Raw genomic sequence first — 21,752 nt, 5'->3', positions numbered from 1 at the left:
CTCTCCTAAATTCCCTAAAAAGTTTAGATGGAATGAGGAATACAATCAGGCCTTTGAAACCCTGAAAAAGGCTCTTTGCCAAGCCCCAGTACTCAGAGCTCCTGACTATCACCAAACTTTCATTGTGCAAACAGATGCTTCAAATGTAGGAATAGGTGTAGTCCTCAGTCAACTGGATGGGAAAGGTAGGGAGCACCCCATTTGCTTCATCAGCCGAAATCTGAAGGATCCTGAGACAAGGTGGGCAACAATCGAAAGAGAATGCTTTGCTATTGTGTGGGCACTGAAGAAGTTTAGGCCATACTTGTATGGTTCTACTTTTGTCATTCAGACTGACCACCAACCCTTGAGATGGTTAATGCAAATGAAAGAGTAAAATCCAAAACTATTGAGATGGTCAATCTGCCTTCAAGGGTTTGATTTCACCATTGAGCACAGGTCAGGGTGTCACCATCAAAATGCTGATGGACTCTCTAGGATGTATGTCATCGACTAGAGGTATGAGGTTCATCCAGGAGTGGATTAAATCCTCCTGTCCCTTAGTCGGGGGGGGGGGGGGCGAGTGTTAGGGAGAATTCTCTCTTTAAGCTGAATTTCCTAACCTAGTGAGCCCCCCAGCAGCTTTGCTGGATTTCTGGAGTTTGTTTTTTCCCTCCTGCCAAGAGTGAGACTCTTTTCCTCCCACTCTTGGACATGATTTATGGTATTCCTTTGACTGTGAATGTATTTTATGGGCTATGGGGTCCTTTACTCCATAGGGTCTCATGTGTTTTTACGATGTGTGTTACACAGCACCCTCCGTGCAGTAACACAGGGGTGTCATAGTGACACCCCACCATAGACTCCATACCCTGGGACTGACTACTGTCTCCCAGGGCATGTAAAGTCACCATTGGCTTTGCTAGTCCCAAATTATTAACAGAAACCAGTACAAACCATCATATTGTGGACGTACTGGTTGGGGCAATTCGATTGCCCCGGGGTCTGTTAGTCGAGGGGGCACGTCTCCATCCCCCCTGATCGAGTTTTGGCTGGTGGCAGTGGAAACTACTTGTTATATTCGACCGTGAATATTTTCCTATGGGATTTTCCCATTGGTCGAGGCTACCAACTTTAATTATTTAATTCTCATGGCCTCGAACATACCGCCGGTGTCATGATCACTACTTCCAAGGAGCCAGGACCAGCCCAACGTCCTTGGAAGCAGGCCCCTAACCCTAATCCTAGGCACCAGCCGGTCCCTACTGGGACCTTTTGGACCTTGTCCTGGCGCCGGTGGCACCAGGCTCATCAAAACCATAGGTCCCGGCACTGGAAGCGCCGGGCTCATAATTGGTGTGAAAGTGCTTGGGTGGACTTACCTGCAGCAGACCATGCTGCTTACTTACCAGCCACTTAGAAGCCCTCTGTGAACAGGAACTACTTTCTTACCTGGGTGGGGCAGCTCCACTCCCTGGATACAGCACTGGAACTCTTCTGGAAACTGGAACTCTTTTCTTACCTAGGCGGGGCCGTGGAAGAAGACGCCTCATCACTCCAAGGCTATTTAAACCACACCCGATAGATGAAACGTGCTTCGCGTTATCCTGCATCTGCAGCAGAACGCTCACCGAGTCTGTTCCAGCCTTTCTTCTTTCGATCCTGAACCTGCAAGAATTATACTTACCATTCCTGTATCCAGTCATCATCAGCACCTGCAAAAGACAAGAAACAACAGGTTAGCAAGGCAACCTTTACACGCAGTGCTTACTCACCTGATCCATCGGCAGCGGCCGTGTTTTCACGCTGCACCTCCGCCTGCAAAGATAAAAGAATTGTTATACTTACCGGCACGCCATGAATTCCGGATTTCTTCATTCTGCATCGCCGCCTGTGAAGACAAAGTATTGTTACAACTTACTGGCATTCCGCGGACTCCGGTGCTGCAAACCAACATCTGAAAGACAAAAGAAAAGACATTAAGCAGGTATTTACTTACGCCCATCACGCTTGTCGCCATAAAACGCCTGCGAATACTCCGGCGTCTCTTTAACACGAACTAAGCTGCAAGGAAAGAGACAGTTAGAGCGCTTGCCATACTTACGAATTTCCAGGCGCTTCACTCCATCTTCCAGCTCTAGAGTCCTGCAATACATAAGGGAAAAGCATTATACAGAGTCTTCAATATTAACGTGCCACGCATTTAAAGACTATAAAGACAAAAGGTGTCCAGAAACTCACCGCTCATGCAGATAACGACGGTAACCATCCTCGGAAGTCAAGAGGCGTATGTTTCACCAGTGAAGGAACTGGCAACGGCACCCTGCATCAGACGCAGATGGAGAGCCCAGCATTCACCTATCTAAGGTGAGCACATTGACCTGGGGGCTCTACGAAAAAGCTGGGAAGAGAGAGAGAGAGAGAGAGAGAGAGAGAGAGGGACATTCAACAACCCAGACCATTAACCCCCATATTCTTTCACCTGCAGAAACCTCACTCTTCGAGTTCGACACACAGTGCGAAGAGGTTCGACCCCAGAAGCCAATCGAGTCCTGCACATCACTTTTCAAGTCACAGACACCTTCCTGCCAAGACCCGCGCCTCTGTGGGAATCAGGTGAGCGTTACAGCCGGTTTATTTAATTAATATTAATTCTCCGGTTGGTATTTTTTGCCAAGACTCAATTCTAAAATGGCGTTTGTGTTCTCTTCTGTGACTCCAACCCAAATCGAGCTCTTTGTTCCACTTTTTGGCAGGCTTCTCCACAGAAGCCTCCAAAAGTGGTGCCACTCTGTCTGGGTAGCACAGGGGGTGTGGGAGGGGGTTTAGGCACCCTTGGTAACTCAAGTCGCACTCTTGTGTGATTGGCCCAAGTGGTGAGCCGGCCAGCTCACCACTTAGCATGTTTGAGTGACAGCTATGCTGAGTGGATGGGGGTTTTCTTCATAAAAGCAGGGCTTTGGGGACTGGAACTTCAGAAGTCGCCACAGGACCTGAGAATCCGACGAGGGAGAAGCTGGGCCGACCTACCACGACGACACCACCGGTGGTGCCCTGCAGAACTGACTCACCACTTCCCGACGACAGAGAAGATCTGCCGGCTGGAGAGGCTTCTTCCCCTGACTGGTGGGCACAACCAGTTTACCTTTCTTCCTTCGCACCCCAGCCCGGTTTGTGGTCGAACTGCCCGTGCCAAGCACCCCAGCAGCCGGATAGCCACTCACCACTGAACCGCGAATCACCGGACCGCTCCTTGTACCTGAGAAACTCTGCGGCTGGTTTCTTCCCTGACAGTGCAACGGACTCCTGTCTTCCTCCACGACGAGATCCTCTGTTCCCCCGGATGAAGCACCGACTTGCATCCGCTGCCAGGAACATCTGCCCCCGCTGGAGCGTTCTCACCACTTTAAGGTACCGTGTCCGCCAGGCCTCCTTTTCTAAAGATTGCTACAAGGTAATAATAACTCCTTAACCTTCTGGACTGGGCTGGCCGCCTTGACCCTCTAACTGGTCCCTTTCTTTGGTCCACCTCCTTTTTGAACCTTTACAAGACTTTTGTGCACTGCAACCGTGTGACCTTGGACACATTTCGTTTGGATCCTCTGAAAGTGGATCCGGCCTCTTGAACTCTAACTTCACGGTTTTACTTTGCCTTCCCCTCTTGTTATGTTCTGGTAAAAGTGTTGGGATCTGTTTCAACTTGTTCTCTGCTTTTCTCTCCCTTTTTAAAACAAACTATTAGAGTACCATCTATGTTAAACTCACCGCTGTCTGAAAATAAGTGGGGCTTTACTTAAGACTTGTCTAATATTCTTTTAAGGGAGTGTATATCTTTTAGTGACCGTGTTTTTGAATTGCTTACTATTAGTGCCTGTGTGTTTTTCTAGATGTGGTTTTAAATAAATAATTATATCTCTTTTACACCAAGCCCTGGTTAGTGGTTACTTGTTCTACTGTGTTCTCTTGACCTATTGTGAATACTCTGTATACTGCCTAACTCTTCTTGAGGGAAGTCTGACTGCTCAGCCACAGCTACCAAGTGAATCTGTGTGGTACAGACTGCTACCAAGTGGGTTTACTGCCAAACACCTGTAGTCCTAAATCATTTGCAGTGGTCCCAGAGGGAACTGCACAGGTTTCTGCCTAACACACCTATACACAATGGTATACAAGACCACTGCAGGGCACATCTTCCCAATTAATTTTTCTAATCCCATATCCGGGTGGGCACAACTACCCGAGTTTCAGTTGATTTCCATTTGCTTCCCTCGAACCATAGAGAGGCTGTTCCTTCCATAGTCATTTCCTGGAGGCCCATTGGATGTATGGTACACTACAAAATTACTCATGAAACCCAATGTCTAGCAAGAAATTAACCTCCTCATTAAATCAAAACCCTAGATAAACTGGCTAACATAAGCATTTATACAACTGATTTACCAGAAATGTAGTGGCAGAGCAATAGATAGGGCCTGTGACATAGTGCAGTTCAGCAAACTCTAAGGCAGGAGGGCTTCCAAGTGTAGAACAAATATAGCCGGGGTCTCCAATTTTGGTCTTTGAGAGCACCAATGACATAACATTTATAGGATAACCACCACTAATGTAAATAACTCCAATTTAGATTCACTGTATTGAATTGTATTTTGTTGGGATATTCAAAAATCATGGTGCAGATTTGTTTATTCATGTACAGACTTAAATCCTCTCCATGTTGAGTCACAATAAGCAAACGTTCAACTCTTACACTAGATATGTCAAATCTAGGCAGCAGCTATTAGAAACAAAAAGCTGCCCACCTGAGTCTCAAAGATTTTCACTGGAGCAAATCAGAAAGGCCCAGGAGCATCTCTGATTTGCTCCTGGTACTGCATAACGGATTCACAAATGCAAACATTGGAGTACATTGGGAGATGCCTGGAGCATTTCAGAGGTACTCATGTACAAAGAATTTGTTCAATGGCATCTCCGATTTTGCTCCAGGTTTAGCCTTTGTGAATCAGGTATAAGGTAGCAGGAGCAATACCCACTGGCATTTCCGATTTCCTCCAGGGCAGATCTTTGAGAATCAGACCCATACTCCCAATACATCTGGTCCCAATCGTGTGCTGGTGAATGACAGTGACTCTGCGTCATAGTATTCTCAATGGTGACTGGCTGTTGAAAGCAGTTTACTCATTGAGAATTAAGTCAAATAAATGACTTCCAACTCCAAGGTAAGTCATATGGAGATATGAATGTGATACAAAATCGCAAACCATACCCACATGCTGAACTCTGCTATTAATATAATTCAGATGTTTACAAGGTGTACGGCAGGTAGGAGCAAGGTCCCTCCTTGATCGACTCTTCATTTCTTTCGCACAGTTGCTTACTTCAAAACTTACCTTCACCTTTCATGACACTTAAAGAGCTTAACATTTTGGAATATAGCAATTCTTTAGTAAACAGATGGACCCCACATGTGCTACTGGCTTACTCACTAAATGCCCAACCCAATATAATGGCCTTGTTCCTCAAATGGACATTTTGCAATTCTTTTGACGGTCTTTTGACGGTCTGGTCACCTGTACAAGTCTACATATACATTAGTAGACAGGGGCTTACTCAACAGGTTTTGATCCTTTCCAAACAAAAGTATATTCACGAGTGGAGTCCCCCGAGGCTTGACCCTCGAAAATTGCCTCTGCCAAGCCTGCTTGACTCTGCTTCCTGACCAGATCACAGCCTTCTTCTTTGCCTTCCAAACGTACTCTGATGATACCCAGTTAGCTTTAACTCTGGTAGCTTCCTCTCCCAGACCCTGTGCCTATCTCGTCCTACCATTCAAAAATCGAAGCCTGGGTGAATAATAACAGTTTATGCATTAATGGTTCCAGTACTCTAATAATTTACTTAGGCTCCTCTGTCCTTCCTTTCACATGTCCTGCCACTGTGGCTACTACACCCACCCTTACCTTTTCTGCTAAAACCCTGAGTATTCCTTCAATGATCTACTGTACCCAGACAGCTTCACTCTAAAAGCTTCCTCTCCATATCCCCTGCATACCCTGTCCTACCTTTAAGACATCAGAGCATGGATGAAGGACAAGAGGTTATACTTGAATGCTTCCAAAACTGAGATAATTAACATGGCCTCTTTCTTCCTTGCCTACCTTTTACATGACCCGCCACCTTTGCTCCCTCACCTACCCTTAGGTCTTTAGTCAATGAACCAAGCATTACCTTCAATAAACTCTAATAGTTCACTCCCCATGTTTAAGACTTGACCAAGAAATCATGTTCTTACCTACACATGCTTGAATGCCTCCCCTTTCCTCTGAACATTGTGCATGAAGTAGGGAAGACAAATTCTTTGGTACTTTCTCAGATGGATCACTGCAGAAGCCTCTACTTAGTAGGCTTTCTCACAGGTCTCAAACTCTAAATTCAATGTATTCACAGAAGAAGACTGGAGGGGTCATCCTGCCATTGAGACCAAGGGACCAAATCACCTTCACTGTAAAACCTCTTCAATGGCTTCCTGTGGATGCTTGCATTGCTTTTAAAACAATGCGAGCCTGATTCATAAGGATTCAGCAAACGAGAGAGGCCCATGAGCATCTCCTATTTGCTCCTCCTCCCTTACACGTGATTCACAAAGCCTATAACTGGAGCAAATCCGGAGATGTCTGGAACCTCTGAGATACACTTACATTAATATTTGAGAATCATATTTGGACTTGACCACCTCAGAGATTTTCCAACCACTTCCAGATTTGCTGCATTGTGAGCATCAGTTCATCAGGCTGTACGTTACTCACCAGGGACCCTCCAGACAAAAGGCATTCAGGGAGAGATTAATAAATTCTGCAGGTCCTTAGGCAATTCTTCTCATTCAGGGAAAGGCTGAAGATGCTCTTAATGAAATAAAAAAAAAACTTTTGACTCCTGAACTCTTCTAAGCTTGGGTCCAAACCAGTGCTGCTGAATGTTTTGGGAGAAAACCTTGGTCTGGACAGTTGTAGTGTTGGAAAGGACAATTGCACTTACATCTCTGAATTGTATACTCTTTCTGTGCACATATGATCCTTCCAATGCCGCCCGCCTCCCCAGCACTTACTATCGTTTGAATGTATTGCCACTTCACATTCTCCCTTCCTTCTGCACTTAACTGATTCGTAATGTTGCAAGAATGAGAATGATCAAATCCCTCAACTTTGCCCTCCTTTCAGCTACTTCCCCTTGGTTACTTAGAAGTGAGTGCTTTCACACCTGGCACATTAGATAACACCAACAAATAAATGAAATAAACACATAAACTATGACAACTGATAGCTCAGGTCTGATTTATGAATGAATCTTACTTTTATCTTGGTAATGTTTGCACACACACACATCATTTCTGTTTTTCTGTTTCATCCATTCACCAAAATGTCTTAAACAGCGGAATTTAGATTATTTGCGATTTAAACCCTCACAACCACTTGTAGAGATCAACGTAGCATCACCATACAACCTGATGTCACATATGACCTGTGATCGGATATACAATTGGTATCACCGAGGTAAAACAAAACGAAAAGTGTGAGATAAAAAAGTTATTACAAAAAATGCTAACAAAATAAATACAAAACTACTTTATTTGCCATATATTTGCTAACTAAATTGCTCTTATGATATAACAGAAGCACACCCACCAGAGCCTTCATAAGCCATAGACACTGCCATTCTGTGGCAGTGAATATCCACATGTCTAGCTATTGCTATTATTGGTTATATACAGCCACATATTAACAGCTACTGCCATCTTATTCATCCTACTTTGGTTGAAACATTGAAGACCATTAGATTGGATAAAAGTAACAGCTGTTATTACAGCTCTTCTAATCAGATGAATATGCCAGGAAGCACTTTATAAAGATCTCCTATTGATATCATACGCAGAGTGGGCTGAGTCTCAAGTATACCTCATTTATTCTTGTACTGGGATGAGTAGGCTCGCTTTTTCCGGCATGCCTCTCAGGTCTCCCAACGTCTCTCTAGGGGTTTGGTGTCACTGGGCCTGTTCTCAGGATGGGAATTCTTCTGTTTGTCAGGCTGGCTTCGTGGTCTTCTCTGACCCTCTTGTTCTTTCGATACTCGTTTAACGTAGTCCCAATCGTGGAGGTCTCTACACTGTTTATGGACTGCAAAGTCCACCCTTTCCGGGTCACGCCACCACTCACTAGAGGTTATCTGATTTGGGGATTTCTTCTCCTTCCTTCTCCTAGTTCCAGCTCCCTCAGTACTTCCTTCGTACACAAGCTGGTTGCCTTCATGGGGCACAGGACATCCTGGCTTTGTTCTGCTGTTTCTCCTGCCACACCGGTGTGAACGTCTCAGGCTGCTCCTTTCTGGTGATGCCACCCTGTTAAGAGTTCTTCTTTGCTCTCTATGCTGATTAGTTGGATTTTCTCCAGCTGAGGAACATAGTCTGTTATCACTCTTCATGAAGTATTCTTCATCACTCTGTGATTCCTACTCTTCACAGTATTGTCCCTTTCCAATGGTGGAGTGATCAGCATTACTCCTCCATTCTTCTTCTTCTCAGTAGATGTAGTTTTTAGTATAGGGGTTAAAGTAGTGTTACAATATCAAACAGTGGTTCGAACAAACTTTAAGTTCAGAGTCCCCAATGGTATGAGATCTTGTGTGACAGGGCTTTAGGGAGTTCCTTGATGGAACAGGAGTCATTGTGCCCAAGAGGGGAGTCTCTCCCTGTGAGGTCCCTCTTGCTTTCAGCCCTAGGGGGAATATCGCATAGTGGTCACACCTCCTTAACCTTACAAGGAAGGGCTGCCCTCTGGGGAGAAGTGACACAATCCTGTGATTTATCACACAAGGTAATTCCAGCATTCCTAGGTGCTAGCCCCTTGTGACAGGAATAGCCTCATATGATGGATGTAGTCACCATATGCTAAAACAGCTGCATATGCCTAGGTGACACAATCATATGGCAGGTTTAGGCTGACATGCCTATGGACAGTCGTATGCCAGTATAGCTTTGCATTTGGCAGCAGAGGGTCTAACATGTTTTTGGCTAATTTTGGAAACGCTTGGGATGTCACCCTATCTTATTAAATGTAATTCAGGCATGGGCCTCTTGCTATCTGTGCCTAGAGAGACAAAGCTTCACCTCATTGATGATACCCAAAAAGGAAGAAATACATAACTTGGATTAATGTTGGAACTCTAGTTCAAAGGTGAATTGACTATAATTTCGATGCTGGTTTGACCTTGTGGGCAGCACCTGCGATATGCAAATGGACATTTCACTTCTTTTAAAACCTAGTGATCTAAAACATGATTATAGCCCTCCTGAGTGAGTACTGTGAGGAACCAGGGATGCGACACGGACACAGAAACTTATGGTATTGGTCAAAGACATTTATGAAAGTAAAAGGAGGTGGGAAAATTGCCTCTCTGTCCCTGCACTAGAGTTGTTTCCAAACCTAAAACCAAAACTAAGGGTCTGTCGTTGTCAGAATGTCCATTACAAAGCCGTCTTGTTTCCCAAGTACTATGCTGGCCCTCACACTCAATTAACATAAATTCTAAGGTGAAAATGGTAATGTCTTTGGCTTCGAATGGTTTATAAATGTTCAAATGGAAAAATGCGTAACTCCAAACATTCCAGAAGGATGGGTTCCTTGTTCCAAAATATGGTTCCCTTCCCCTGGATTTTTCTTTCCTCTGTTGTATTTTCAAAGACATCAGTTCCTTGAGTTTCTCTTCATCCACAACACTATTGATACACAAACCAACTTGACTCTTTGTCTTTATCCTGTTAGGATACCTGGTGTACAACCCCTGCCAGCTTTTCACTCCTCTTCTCTTTGGTTTCACACAACCTTTGCATGGTCCTGATTTATCCTTCTCAGAATCCTTTTTTTTTAGCTATGTATTTTGAATCCACTTCTCAGTTTGTCCTTGCCTGTTGTATTTCCCTACCAGGACTTTCTTTTCTGAACACAGTCATACTTGCAATTGGCTGCAGGGCTTTCCTAAACACACTTGGAACTGCCTGGTAAGCTTCTACTGCCAGGGCTTTCTTTAAACACACTTGTAACTATCAAAACAAGGAGGGTTTTGGGAGTCTCTCTATTGGCACACACACAGCCCATTGAGCTGTTCTTGGGTGGGAGTCCCCTGGGAGAGTCTCAACCAAGTCTTTAGCTCACTGTCCTTTTCACAAAGGAGAAATATCCCTGCATATCAGTATTTTTCTGACCCAGGGGCAGTCAAGCACTGAAATGCTAGGCAATTCTCCTCTGAACAAGAGTAGCAACAGCAACCCCAGACACGTGTTTCAGCCTAGTCGGGCCTCATCAGTGAAGTGGAGCTGTGCCTCTCTAAGAACAGTGAGCAAGGGGTCCACATCTGGATTCCCCTAGTAATTTAGGGTGCGATCCAAAGTTAATTTAAATGTGAAACAAGGAGGGTTCTGGGAGTCTCTCTACCGGCACGAACATGGCCCATTGACCTGTTCTTGGGTGGATGGCCCCCGTGAGAATCTCAACCAAGTCTTTAGCTCACTGTCCCTTTCACAAAGGAGAAATAAACCTGCACATCAGTCTTTGTCCTGCCCAGGGGCAGTCCAGCACTGAAATGCTAGGCAATTCTCCTCTGAACAAGAGTACCAACAGCAACCCCAGACACGTGTTTCAGCCTAGTCGGGCCTCATCAGTGAAGTGGAGCTGTGCCTCTCTAGGAACAGTGAGCAAGGGGTCCACATCTGGATTCCCCTAGTAATTTAGGGTGCGATCCAAAGTTAATTTAAATGTGAAACAAGGAGGGTTCTGGGAGTCTCTCTAGCGGCACGAACATGGCCCATTGACCTGTTCTTGGGTGGATGGCCCCCGCGAGAATCTCAACCAAGTCTTTAGCTCACTGTCCCTTTCACAAAGGAGAAATAAACCTGCACATCAGTCTTTGTCCTGCCCAGGGGCAGTCCAGCACCGAAATGCTAGGCAATTCTCCTCTGAACAAGAGTACCAACAGCAACCCCAGAAACGTGTTTCAGCCTAGTCGGGCCTCATCAGTGAAGTGGAGCTGTGCCTCTCTAAGAACAGTGAGCAAGGGGTCCACATCTGGATTCCCCTAGTAATTTAGGGTGCGATCCAAAGTTAATTTAAATGTGAAACAAGGAGGGTTCTGGGAGTCTCTCTACCGGCACGAACATGGCCCATTGACCTGTTCTTGGGTGGATGGCCCCCGCGAGAATCTCAACCAAGTCTTTAGCTCACTGTCCCTTTCACAAAGGAGAAATAAACCTGCACATCAGTCTTTGTCCTGCCCAGGGGCAGTCCAGCACCGAAATGCTAGGCAATTCTCCTCTGAACAAGAGTACCAACAGCAACCCCAGAAACGTGTTTCGGCCTAGTCGGGTCTCATCAGTTAGGTGGAGCTGTGCCTCTCTAAGAACAGTGAGCAAAGGGTCCACATCTGGATTCCCTGGTAACTTAGGGTGAGAACCCAAAGGACCCAAAATGTGCATAAAGAGGTCTGGGAAACCCTCTACTGGTACAAACACGGCCCACTGACCTGTTTTTTGGTGGATGGCCCCTAGGAGTGTCTCAACCAAGCTTTAGCTCACTATGCTTTGCAGTCTCCTGTTCCTCACTGAGAGAAGCATCCCTCTTTCTCAAGCAGCTCTCTCCAGGCTGCTGTTTAAATCATCCGGTTATTGGTACACTCACCCAACCACTAGGGCGCAGCTTGTGTTCTTGGTCTTTTCCACTATGCAACACTTTGCTCGTCTTCCTCCTCCCAGAATTCTTGCAGTTATGGAAATGGAAGTTCTTTCAGGATGTTTTACATGGAAAGTCTGGATGAGTGTTCTCAGAAGTCATTGAGTGCAAGTTAATTCGAATAACTTGCCGGCAGAGTCTGAGGAGATATTACAATGTGTTTTGGAGGGTAAATCTTGATAGTTCACATACAGATCTTGTTAGAAGGTCTTCAGTACCTTTTCTAAGGGGATAAGGGAAGGCAGAACAATATGCCATTAAGGCATTGGGTATGGGTGGGGAATCATCAAGAGAGGAAGGGGTATACCATGCTTTGTCCGATGGTGCCCTGCTACTCCCCCAGAGGTTGCCCCCATGTGATCCTCCCTCATATAGCCGCCCCCAGGGCCAGGATTAGTTAGCAGCTGCCATCCCATGCCACACAGGGAGAGGTCCCCGTCGGGAGAGTAGTGATGACACCATCAGATTTATCATAGTACCTTCCCATAGGCCACTTAAACCATGTTCATTCTCAGTAGAAGGGGGCTCGAATTTTTGACAGCTAAGTATAACTTTGTATCCCGGGTACAGTCCTCCTTTATTAGATGCAGCCTAATATGCCCAGGTAGCAAGTGCATCATATGGCACGTGCAGTCTACATGCCTGTTGCTGCAATGAACTGTTATGTGCAATCTAAGATGTCTGAGAACTTCCACCTTATGCCTGTCACAAAAATCTAATATGCCCAGGCAGTGCTATCATATGCTATATACAGACAGACATCACCAGGCGCTTTTATATTCCATGTATGACCTCATATGCTAGGTACAATCGTCATCATAGGACTTTCAAGAGAAACAAACTTGTATCAGGGAGGGCAGGCACAGAGACCCTTCAAGAATAAAGGCATACATTCTCAATCAAATATGATGGTAAATGTAGTATTTTTAGCTAAATTAAAAAATGTATAGCGAGGGTAAAATCAGAGCAGGGCTGCATGGCTCCATAATGTTTATACTGTTCCTTGCAAGGCATTCTTAAAACAATTTGCTTTACATATAAAGATTGGACACTAAAGGTTCGGCAAGCTAATAAGATAGCATGCTGGTGTAGATACATATGTCAACATATCCGACAACTATCCCCATGCCACGAGGCTATCCTTTAACCAGTTCTGCCCTGTTAACCAACAGTACTTGTCTACAGGGGATTTTATTTAAAATGTTGCCATTATGAGTATGGACCTACAGTAACATACATCCCCCATCCTGAAAAATGCTGTGGGTTGGAATGGCCGGAGGTGTCCTTAACGATGGGGCACGTGGGGGTAATTGGTAGGTATTGTCTGAACAACAATGAGAAAGGATCAGTAATGCAGTACTGAAGCATCAGTTGCATGGTTGTTAGCAATTTCAGCAATAACAGAGATTTGAGCAACAACAGAAACACATCAATACATTCCAGCTTTTGCTGGGAAATGTCGTCAATGGCAGTAAAAATGAATTGTCGGAAATTGGTTATAATAAAAGCACACATGCCAAGACAGTAAGCTCTTACCTTTAAGATTCAAAAGGATTTTCTTTTCTATCACCGCTTTTGTTGTACGATGCGTGACTTCACATCTGATTTGTGTGCCATTGTCACTTGGTGATGGACAAAACTCAGCTTTGCTTGTAATGAAATAAAGGCCATCATCTCCGATTTCTGGCACTGAGCAGGTACACATTTCCTTTGAGAACTCATTCCAGGCTTTGTACCATTTTACTTGCAGTTCTTGTGGTGCAAAGTGTGATACATTGATGCTCAGGCACACCATTTTCTTAGATTTGATTTCCATAGTTGTCAAAATGATATCCGACGCAACAGGTGGTTGGGCTGAAGTGGAAAACAAAGATACAAAGTCTTGGAATTTGGTTGAAATCAAGTAATATTTTCCTGACAATGCATACACTTGGATATAGATGTCTGATCCTAGTTATGGCCTTCAGTCAATCTGGGTTTCCTTATGTTCATACTCCATGATGGCTGAATAATTGGAGCTCCAATTAAGACCTCTAAGGAATCACATAAAACTAATCACAACTTGTAGCATGCTTAATATCCAGTGGCGGGTACAACTGGCGTGATCTGGAGTTTATGGGATGCAGAGTTAAGACAACATTGTGGTGGTTTCAGTGGGCTTTCTCTTAAGAGTTTAATGTATTGTATTTTTATTGTGATCTTGTTACCCCTCTCATTAGCATGCATATTGCTTATTTAACTTGCCCGTTCATCCTTCATGACCGCTACCAGGTTCTCATCTATTACGCCCCTCCCTCAATACCTTTGGTTCCAGTCTCACTCCCCTTTAGCCTCCCCCTATCCTATTGCGATTCATATTTAAATGCCTTCTCATCATTCTCAACTATCCTCTGTACATCTCTATTTAATTATTTACGAATAGTCAAGGAGCTTTAACGTCCCTGGCTAACGAAGCATGCTTACTTAACTGTTTATAATGGAACTACCTGGCCATTAGAGGAAAATAGCTGGAAAATGGTTTGAGTTTATGGGCATATGATGGAAGTGCCCGCCAAATGCCTATCTAATACCTGGGCATAACACAAGTGCAGTGAAAGCGCAGTCACAAGCAGTAAATGTGCTTCTTTCGTAACAAGTGATGTGTAACGTTATTAAACTGGGACCAGCCTTGCAGGCTCTTCGGCGTGTGGACACCACCCTATCAGCATCACAATCTTGCTGCAAGTGTGGATGCTGTGTCCCTCTCTTTTCTTACCCCAGATGGGTTAACGCTTCTCCGGCAACCCAGTCATTGCCTTTAAATATTCTGACTCTTCATCACATGGCAGGAAATTGTGAATGACCAAAGGACTTTGCAGTTGAGGTTGGCTGCTGCTCCAGCTCAACCTAAGACTTTAAGGCTCAGGACCTGTGTGTTCCACCACCCAATAGTGCTCTTGATCTACTAGTTTCCCTGGTTATTGCCTCTTGGAGATGAGGAGTTTCCTCCTGCAACCTTAACTGATCAAGATTGTGTTCTTGGTTCAATAAGCTTAACCATTTAAATCTATTGAAAGATCAATTTTTCCCTTCTCTCAACAATCTCCTACCACTTTGAACCTTCTTAGCAAAGTACCCTTATTGGAACATCAGGAGGAGGGATGCAATTATGTTGTCCCTGTTGATGTTCACTCTCACCACAAAATTGATGTTGCTGTAGGACAAAATAATAATATGTTATATGAAACTTGTTGCCCACATTACTGTCTAGGGTTATTAAAATTCCCCATTCTAACAGGGTCGATCCACTACTATTTTCGGATGGGGAGAATGTGCTTTTCTTCTTGTACTTCGGTTGTTCAGACTGTCAAGATCTAATCCTAGAATGTAAGGGTAAAGCACTTGATGTCGACCCTTGACAAACAGCCTCTTGTACGTCTTGTAAGTCCCTCTCTCTTGAACTTGTCGCATTATGATCTCAGATGGCTAGTTTAACATCTCTTGTTGATACCATGAATTTGAAGCTGCATTGGAACAACAAATGCTTAACTCCTTCAATGATTCCCAAGAAAAATAACAGGCTCATAATATAGATTGTTTGTAGACATTATCTAACTATGGCAACAAGAGAGGGAAATTTCAAACAAGACTATGGAATAAAGGTCAATACACGATTTATAGCTCAAGGGATTCTTATTTATGTCAAAGATGCTACTCTATCATTAATAACTGATGAATAGAATATTCAGTAACACTAGTGGAACATTTGATGTCTTATCCAATTGCCTTTTTATCTGTATATTTTTGATGTTACTGAATATAAAGTACTGTTAAGTAAATATTCCGATATACTTAAGGAATACATTTACAGTTAGCAAATACAATCTTATGAAGAATTCCATACAGATACATTTAAATGATTATCGGGTATGAATGAATCTAGACAATATTATACTCCACTGTGATTTTTAAAAGAATTCCTGATGAAATCAATCATACCTTGAGGTAACTTGAATATGTAAGGGAGGTGTAGCTAAATAATATCATCCCATTTTTATTGATTTCTATACTTTTCTCACTTTGCTCCTATAGGCCGTAGGTGACGATGTAATCCCTTTCTGAAGAATTCTTTGCATTTATTGACTTTTATCAGCAACTATCAAAATAACAGGAAACTTTGCTGGAATTGATTCAACAAAAATGTTTTACAATAGTCTGGAAAATAATTTAGACCATTTAATGATTAACGATACACGTGCTGTATTCATTATGCAAAACTGAATATATTATTGTGGATGACCTATATTACTATTTGTGGAGTAAAATAACCCTGGGAGGTGAGAAATAAAAAGGCCAGAGTCATTGGGGGACATGCCGCTAAGTAAAAGACCTGCCCTGAAATCATGTGTAAAAGGAGGCCCATGAAATCAAAGCAAAAAGGAGTGAAATCGGGACTCAAAACATGAAGATACTTAAAGATGCCAACTGCCTGGCATAAGTTAAAGACATGTGGCAAGGTTTCACAAATTCTTGGAGAGCTGAAGTAACATTCTCAGAAACAGCAGGGCCCAGAATCTTGAAATGAAAATGCCAAGATTGTGTTTCAAGCCTTCGCAGCAAAATGAAGCATTTTTACTGTGAAAGAAACAAATGCACGAATATTCGTTTTTCACTTTAATCTAAAATAATGCTCACCAAAGTGTCTGCAAGACTTTCAAAATATGAACTTGGCTTCTGTCTATCATGAGCCCATCACATATAAAACAACCATGCACAGAATCTATAATGGGATGCTGAACTGGGTTTAAGGAGCTACAGTACAATGGAGGCCTTTCATGGGTGAAATCAACAAAATGACATTTCGATTTTGCCTCCAAAGTTACAATCTGCAAAGTGACAATGTGCACCAAAGTCCCTAAAATGTAATTATGATGTCTTCTTTAACCACTGTATACAGGGAACAACTTTGCGGTGACACTATACATGTTGATATTGTGTGCCTTCCAAGAGTTCATTTTAAAGTGAATTGTAATGTTAGAAGGCAATGTACGGCTGAGTTTCGAAAGGCCCTGTGTTGCTTGCCATGTCATTTGTTCTCTCTCTTTGCTTGTGATTTCTTCAAATGTGAAACTGCATTCCTTCCCTGTTGTCATGGGGCTTAGGCCGGGCTTACTTCAAAAATGGGTGCCTTCCCTTAAAAAAAAACAACTTCAAATACTGTTAGAGATCAAATTTGCATTGGAAGACAAGATACGATAGGTCTGTTCCACAGCCTTTATGACCCCAGGTCACAAAAACCCATAACCATAAAACAGTGCATTAGTGGAAATTATCCCTTGGAATGAGGAGGCTAAACACAGACCTCTCTGCTGACGTCATGTGCTCCAGGAAGGGGGGGGCCAGAGTCAAGGAGGGGTTTGACTGGTCATTGTGTAAAATGGGAGAAATGTGTTTTATCGTATAAAAGTGATAATATTTGTTGCACAATAGTCAGTGTCAGATTTCTGGAAAGGTGAAATCTAACTGCTTCTCACCACATAAAAACTATTTTTGTGTGATCTACACAACCCAAGTTATTTATGAAAACGTAACATGGCACTCCTTGTGAATTTCAGAGATATGCAAAGTTGATTAAAGCGGGTGCAGAATGAGTCATATGCCGCCCACCGAGGGCCATATCTTTCACTGGTATAATTCTGTAGTAAATGAAGAAACACAGTATCTTTGCACAGGAATGACGCACAGACACCTGACCAGGTTTAGGGGATTCACAGCAAAATATTGTTTTCACAAATGCATTCATATCTGTCAAAACGTGGAGGTAAAGGGTATTTGCAGGGAAGTGAGATTTTTAAGTTCAAACACATGACCAAGCCCCCTGTCGAAGTAAGATAATGGAGTGGTCTCCTCCCCTGGTGTCTCAAAGCATTCCCACTTTTTCTGGACATAACAACACACAGATGAGAGTGGACTAGTGACATTCAACCAATCCCTTCCACAGGAAGTATGACACATTTCTGATGTCATATGCCCTATAACTAAGTAAACCCACCTCAGAGCAGGACTTTTCCCACTAAACCCTGAAGTGAACTGCTGCCGAAATATGGAGGAACATCCCAGCACCAGCAGTGAGACCTAATTTTGCAGAGGAGTCTGGAGATTTAGAAGCTGACTTGGGACCCCTGGAAGGACTCAGCAGAGACCGTGACTGGCCCTGTTATGCTTTCCCAGCAGTGTCCTGAGGCCATCTGATGTCCAGCACAGACCTCTCCTGTAAGTAGAAATACCCCAAGCCATAGATTGCATAAGACCTATATTCTTTCAGCATTGCCTTAGAGATTATCCCATTGAAAATCCCCTCCCTGGTTTGCCTGTGTATTTCAGTCATTGCCCAATTGAAGAATCCCCATTTGTCTGTGTAGATCCTTAGTGTATTTTTCTAAGCAAATCAATTCATTTCCCCATTGATTTCACAGAATTTGTATTGTTGGAATTCAAAACCAACCATCTTTTCCCAGTGTATTGTGAACTGGTATAGTCCAAAAGTGTTGCCCCAAAAGACTTAATCCCATTGTGAACTGAGAAAGTAATTTGTCCCTGTGTTTCAATTGTACCCTGATAAACAAATGTCCATCTGCCGCTGTATTTTCCCTTTGAATCTGTCATCCTAACCCAAAACCGATTTTCCCCTTGTGAGCTACCCCACATTTCTCAGAGCGTGCCTGTAATTTTAAGGATAAGTAAAAAACAAATTCCCATTTGACTTTTCTTTCCCATTGAAATTGTGCTCAACATCCCAAAAAATGATTTTCCCATTCTGTTCCTCTTTCCCCGTTGTGAGGTAAAAACGACATTCCATGTGCATTTTCTTTCACAATGCCCATGTGTTGAACATCACAAAACCGATTTTCCCCTTGTGTGCCGACTAGCATTCTCTAAAAGCCCTGTCTGTCTTTCTAAGTATAAGCAAAATGAATTCCCTGTCTTTCTATTCTTTCCCATAGCAGCTGTGATAAATAATTAAAAACCCCATTCTTCCATTGTGCTCTAAAAACGCATTCTTCCATTCTTTGCTTGCTCCCCATATTGTTTCTGTGAACAATATCCCAAATCCGATTTTCCCTTGTGTTTCCCATTCCTTGCCACTGCCTTCCATCCAAAACAGACAAGCATAGTGGATGTTTGGAGGAGGGGGATGAGCGTCGGTTGGACTCAAGCATCATTTTGTGCACATGCACTTTCTTGTTTGTTTGCATTCATTATCTTGGTTTGTTTTGAACTGTTCTCTGATTGTAGTGGTGAGAGAAGTAAAAGGACATTCTTGTAACTGTATACGTTGAGTTATCTCAGTGTATTGCTTGATCATAAAGGATGTTTTGTTTTTGTGTTGCCACACATTGTTGTCTGATGTAAGCTGTTTATTCTCATTTGACATAAATCATAAATTAATAAATATTTTATTAATACACACCGGCCTGGTTCGTAGTCCATTGTGACACGGGGTGTTTGTGGAGGTTGGGTGCGAGATGGGTTGGAGGACTTCTCAAAAATGATCCGAAGTTAAACAACAAAAAAATCTAAGTGTTTTTATTGAGCGCCCTAAAGCCCCAAATGGGAAAGCAGATTTAGGCAGAAACACAACGCGGTTGTGTTTGAAAACGCTGCAGTTTCTCTGTCTAAGTTTCTCAGGCTCAGAGGAGCCTGAGAAACTTAGACAGAAAAACTGCAGCGTTTTCAAACACAATAACGTTGTATTTACATAAATACAACGTTTTTAAAGCTGCGGTTTTATTTCTACGTTTTCCGGGCACCTCCAGCCCAGAAAACTTAGAGAAAAAAAACGCAGCTAGTGCTTATTTTAAAAAAATAAATAAATAGCACTTACCGAGATGCAGCTGCAGCTTTTCTTCCTGTAGTCTCCGGTCCGCGTCCTCCGAGTCCCGGCACCAATGAAGGAAAAGCCACCCAGTGGTAGCTTTTGTTTACTACAGCTGGCTGGCTTTTCCTTCATTAGTGCCGCAAAAGCCAAAGCGAGCACAGCGGCGGGCATCCATTTCACAAAATGGATGCCCCCATGTGCTATCTTTGAGCTTGAATTGCTCAAAATTTTACATAGGGACTTCGAAAAAAAAATGGCAATTGTTTTTTTAAATATTGCCTATCTATTTTTGAAATAAACATTTTTGGGCAAACCATTCCTTTAAATGGAGTCTCCCACATATGAGCTTTCTGTCTGAATACGGACTGATTTTTGGGGTAAGTGGTTTTGCCTCAATCACCTGCTTCTCTCATTTTGTTTGGGGGCATTGGTCTATCTATATGGCTACCAGTGCATGAGACGTGTCTCATTTGTTTTTCACCTTTATTTTGCAATGTTACAGTTACTTTGGAATGTATACTAATAGGTTGGTGTAATGAATATTTGTTTAATCTTTTTCCCATTGCACAGCCATGAACCACTCTTTTTCACAGTGGTGATGTCTTTTCAGGTTCCATATACTCAGAATGGCTGCTCCCCATGGTACAATAGGTGTTCTATGTGTGCTCTTCTGTGTCAGCCTCCTTACTTCCTTTCCAGGTTGGAAATTGCCAACAAAACGCAGTCCCTTTGTTGTAGTCCCGTCCTGGACTCCTGGACAGTGCATCATGTGTGTGAACTGGCTGAAATTGGCATTTAGGACTGTGTGCTCCCAATCCACACTCCAGCCCGGCTATGTATGTCCTGTTGATGGTCAGAATGTCAGGTAGCAAGGTGTCCCTGATTGGATTGCCTCCACCTGTTTGATTGTAGCATATCCCTTCCATTTCCATAGGTGGGCTGTCAGCCCAGAGCATGATATCTGGATAAAAGAAGGGGGCATTGATTCAGTTAAGATTGTCACATGAGAGCCAACAGTATGAAGCCAAAGGACCACCAGACACCCACTGGAGGAGTGCTGGTGCGTCCAGCATAGGCCAAGCATCACATTTCAGACCTATGCCTTCAAATTCAGTGGGAAGACCTAATCCGGGAGCCTTTCCCCTCTGGACTGCTGGCAGTAACCAGTAAGAAGCTCTGCTCTGCATCCATTGCTGTTCCAAGGTTGGAGACATTGTTTTGTCTGCATTTGGCCTGCACTTAACTGAAAAAAGACTGCAGCCTGGCACAGACCCCCTTCCCGCCTTACCACTGGAAACTTTGCTGGCATCCTCAGAACTCTTCTGGACCCTCACCAACCTGTGGCTGCTCTCTCTCACTAAAGACCTGCTGGAACCCAATATCAAGCCATGTGCACAGTGTCCTGGGGCCAATGTCTGAGCCTGACCGAACTGGCACTGGGAGTCACAAAACCACAGCATGTGTACCTCCTACAGCTAAGCCCACATTGAGCCTCTGTCCCCACCGTTTCCCTGTCCTGCAGTGTCTTTGGTGCTGCAAGTCAGAGTCTTGAGATCAAAATACCTTATATCTCTGTATGCACCATGGTCCCCATTGATTTGCATTGGGCATAAAGCCCTTAAGTTAAACATCCTTACCGCACTGGTCCAAAGGCAGTGGAGATGAGTCCTCTCATTAATAATATGCAGCCTGGGGACTGGTAATCTACTGTCGCTATAGCTACATGTCTAACTGGGACTTTGATAATGTAGAGGAGCAGCTGCATACCTCTGTAGTAGATCCTGCCCCCCTCCTCCCATATGTTAGAGACATGAGACCATGCCGTGTTTGACACAAGCCGTTGTGCCAATACCGCTGTGTGTGTTCCAAAGAAGATACCCATTGAGAAAACCCTACCGAATGGATCCCCAAAGAGATGACAACCTAAGGGAGGCACTCACTGAAGGAATATGAGAAAGAGCAAAGAAAAGAAGCTAGTGACTTCACAAAAAGTATGCATGGTGTCCTGAGATACTGACTGAAGAGGATGTATAGATCCTAAAGAAACTAAAGTAAGGAATCAAGTGACATTTTAAATACAAAAAAAGATTACACGTGCACAAAGTGCTACAGAAAATCAACCGTTCAATAAATGTGCAGATGCT

General features: G+C 43.6%; 1 protein-coding gene across 1 annotated transcript in view; it reads right to left on the bottom strand.

Moving 5' to 3' along the window:
- The window catches only part of NCR3LG1 (natural killer cell cytotoxicity receptor 3 ligand 1), a 722,742-nt gene that overhangs the window by 13,599 nt on the left and 687,391 nt on the right, over positions 1 to 21,752 (bottom strand). The window contains exon 10 of the mRNA XM_069623776.1: positions 13,287 to 13,604. Within this exon, the coding sequence (XP_069479877.1) occupies positions 13,287 to 13,604 (318 nt within the window). The remainder of the gene's footprint in view (positions 1 to 13,286; positions 13,605 to 21,752) is intronic.

Source organism: Ambystoma mexicanum, chromosome 11 (genome assembly GCF_040938575.1).
Source record: "Ambystoma mexicanum isolate Mex_15411 chromosome 11, UKY_AmexF1_1, whole genome shotgun sequence".
Lineage (NCBI taxonomy): Eukaryota > Metazoa > Chordata > Amphibia > Caudata > Ambystomatidae > Ambystoma > Ambystoma mexicanum.
This window is presented reverse-complemented; position numbering and strand designations above follow the sequence as displayed.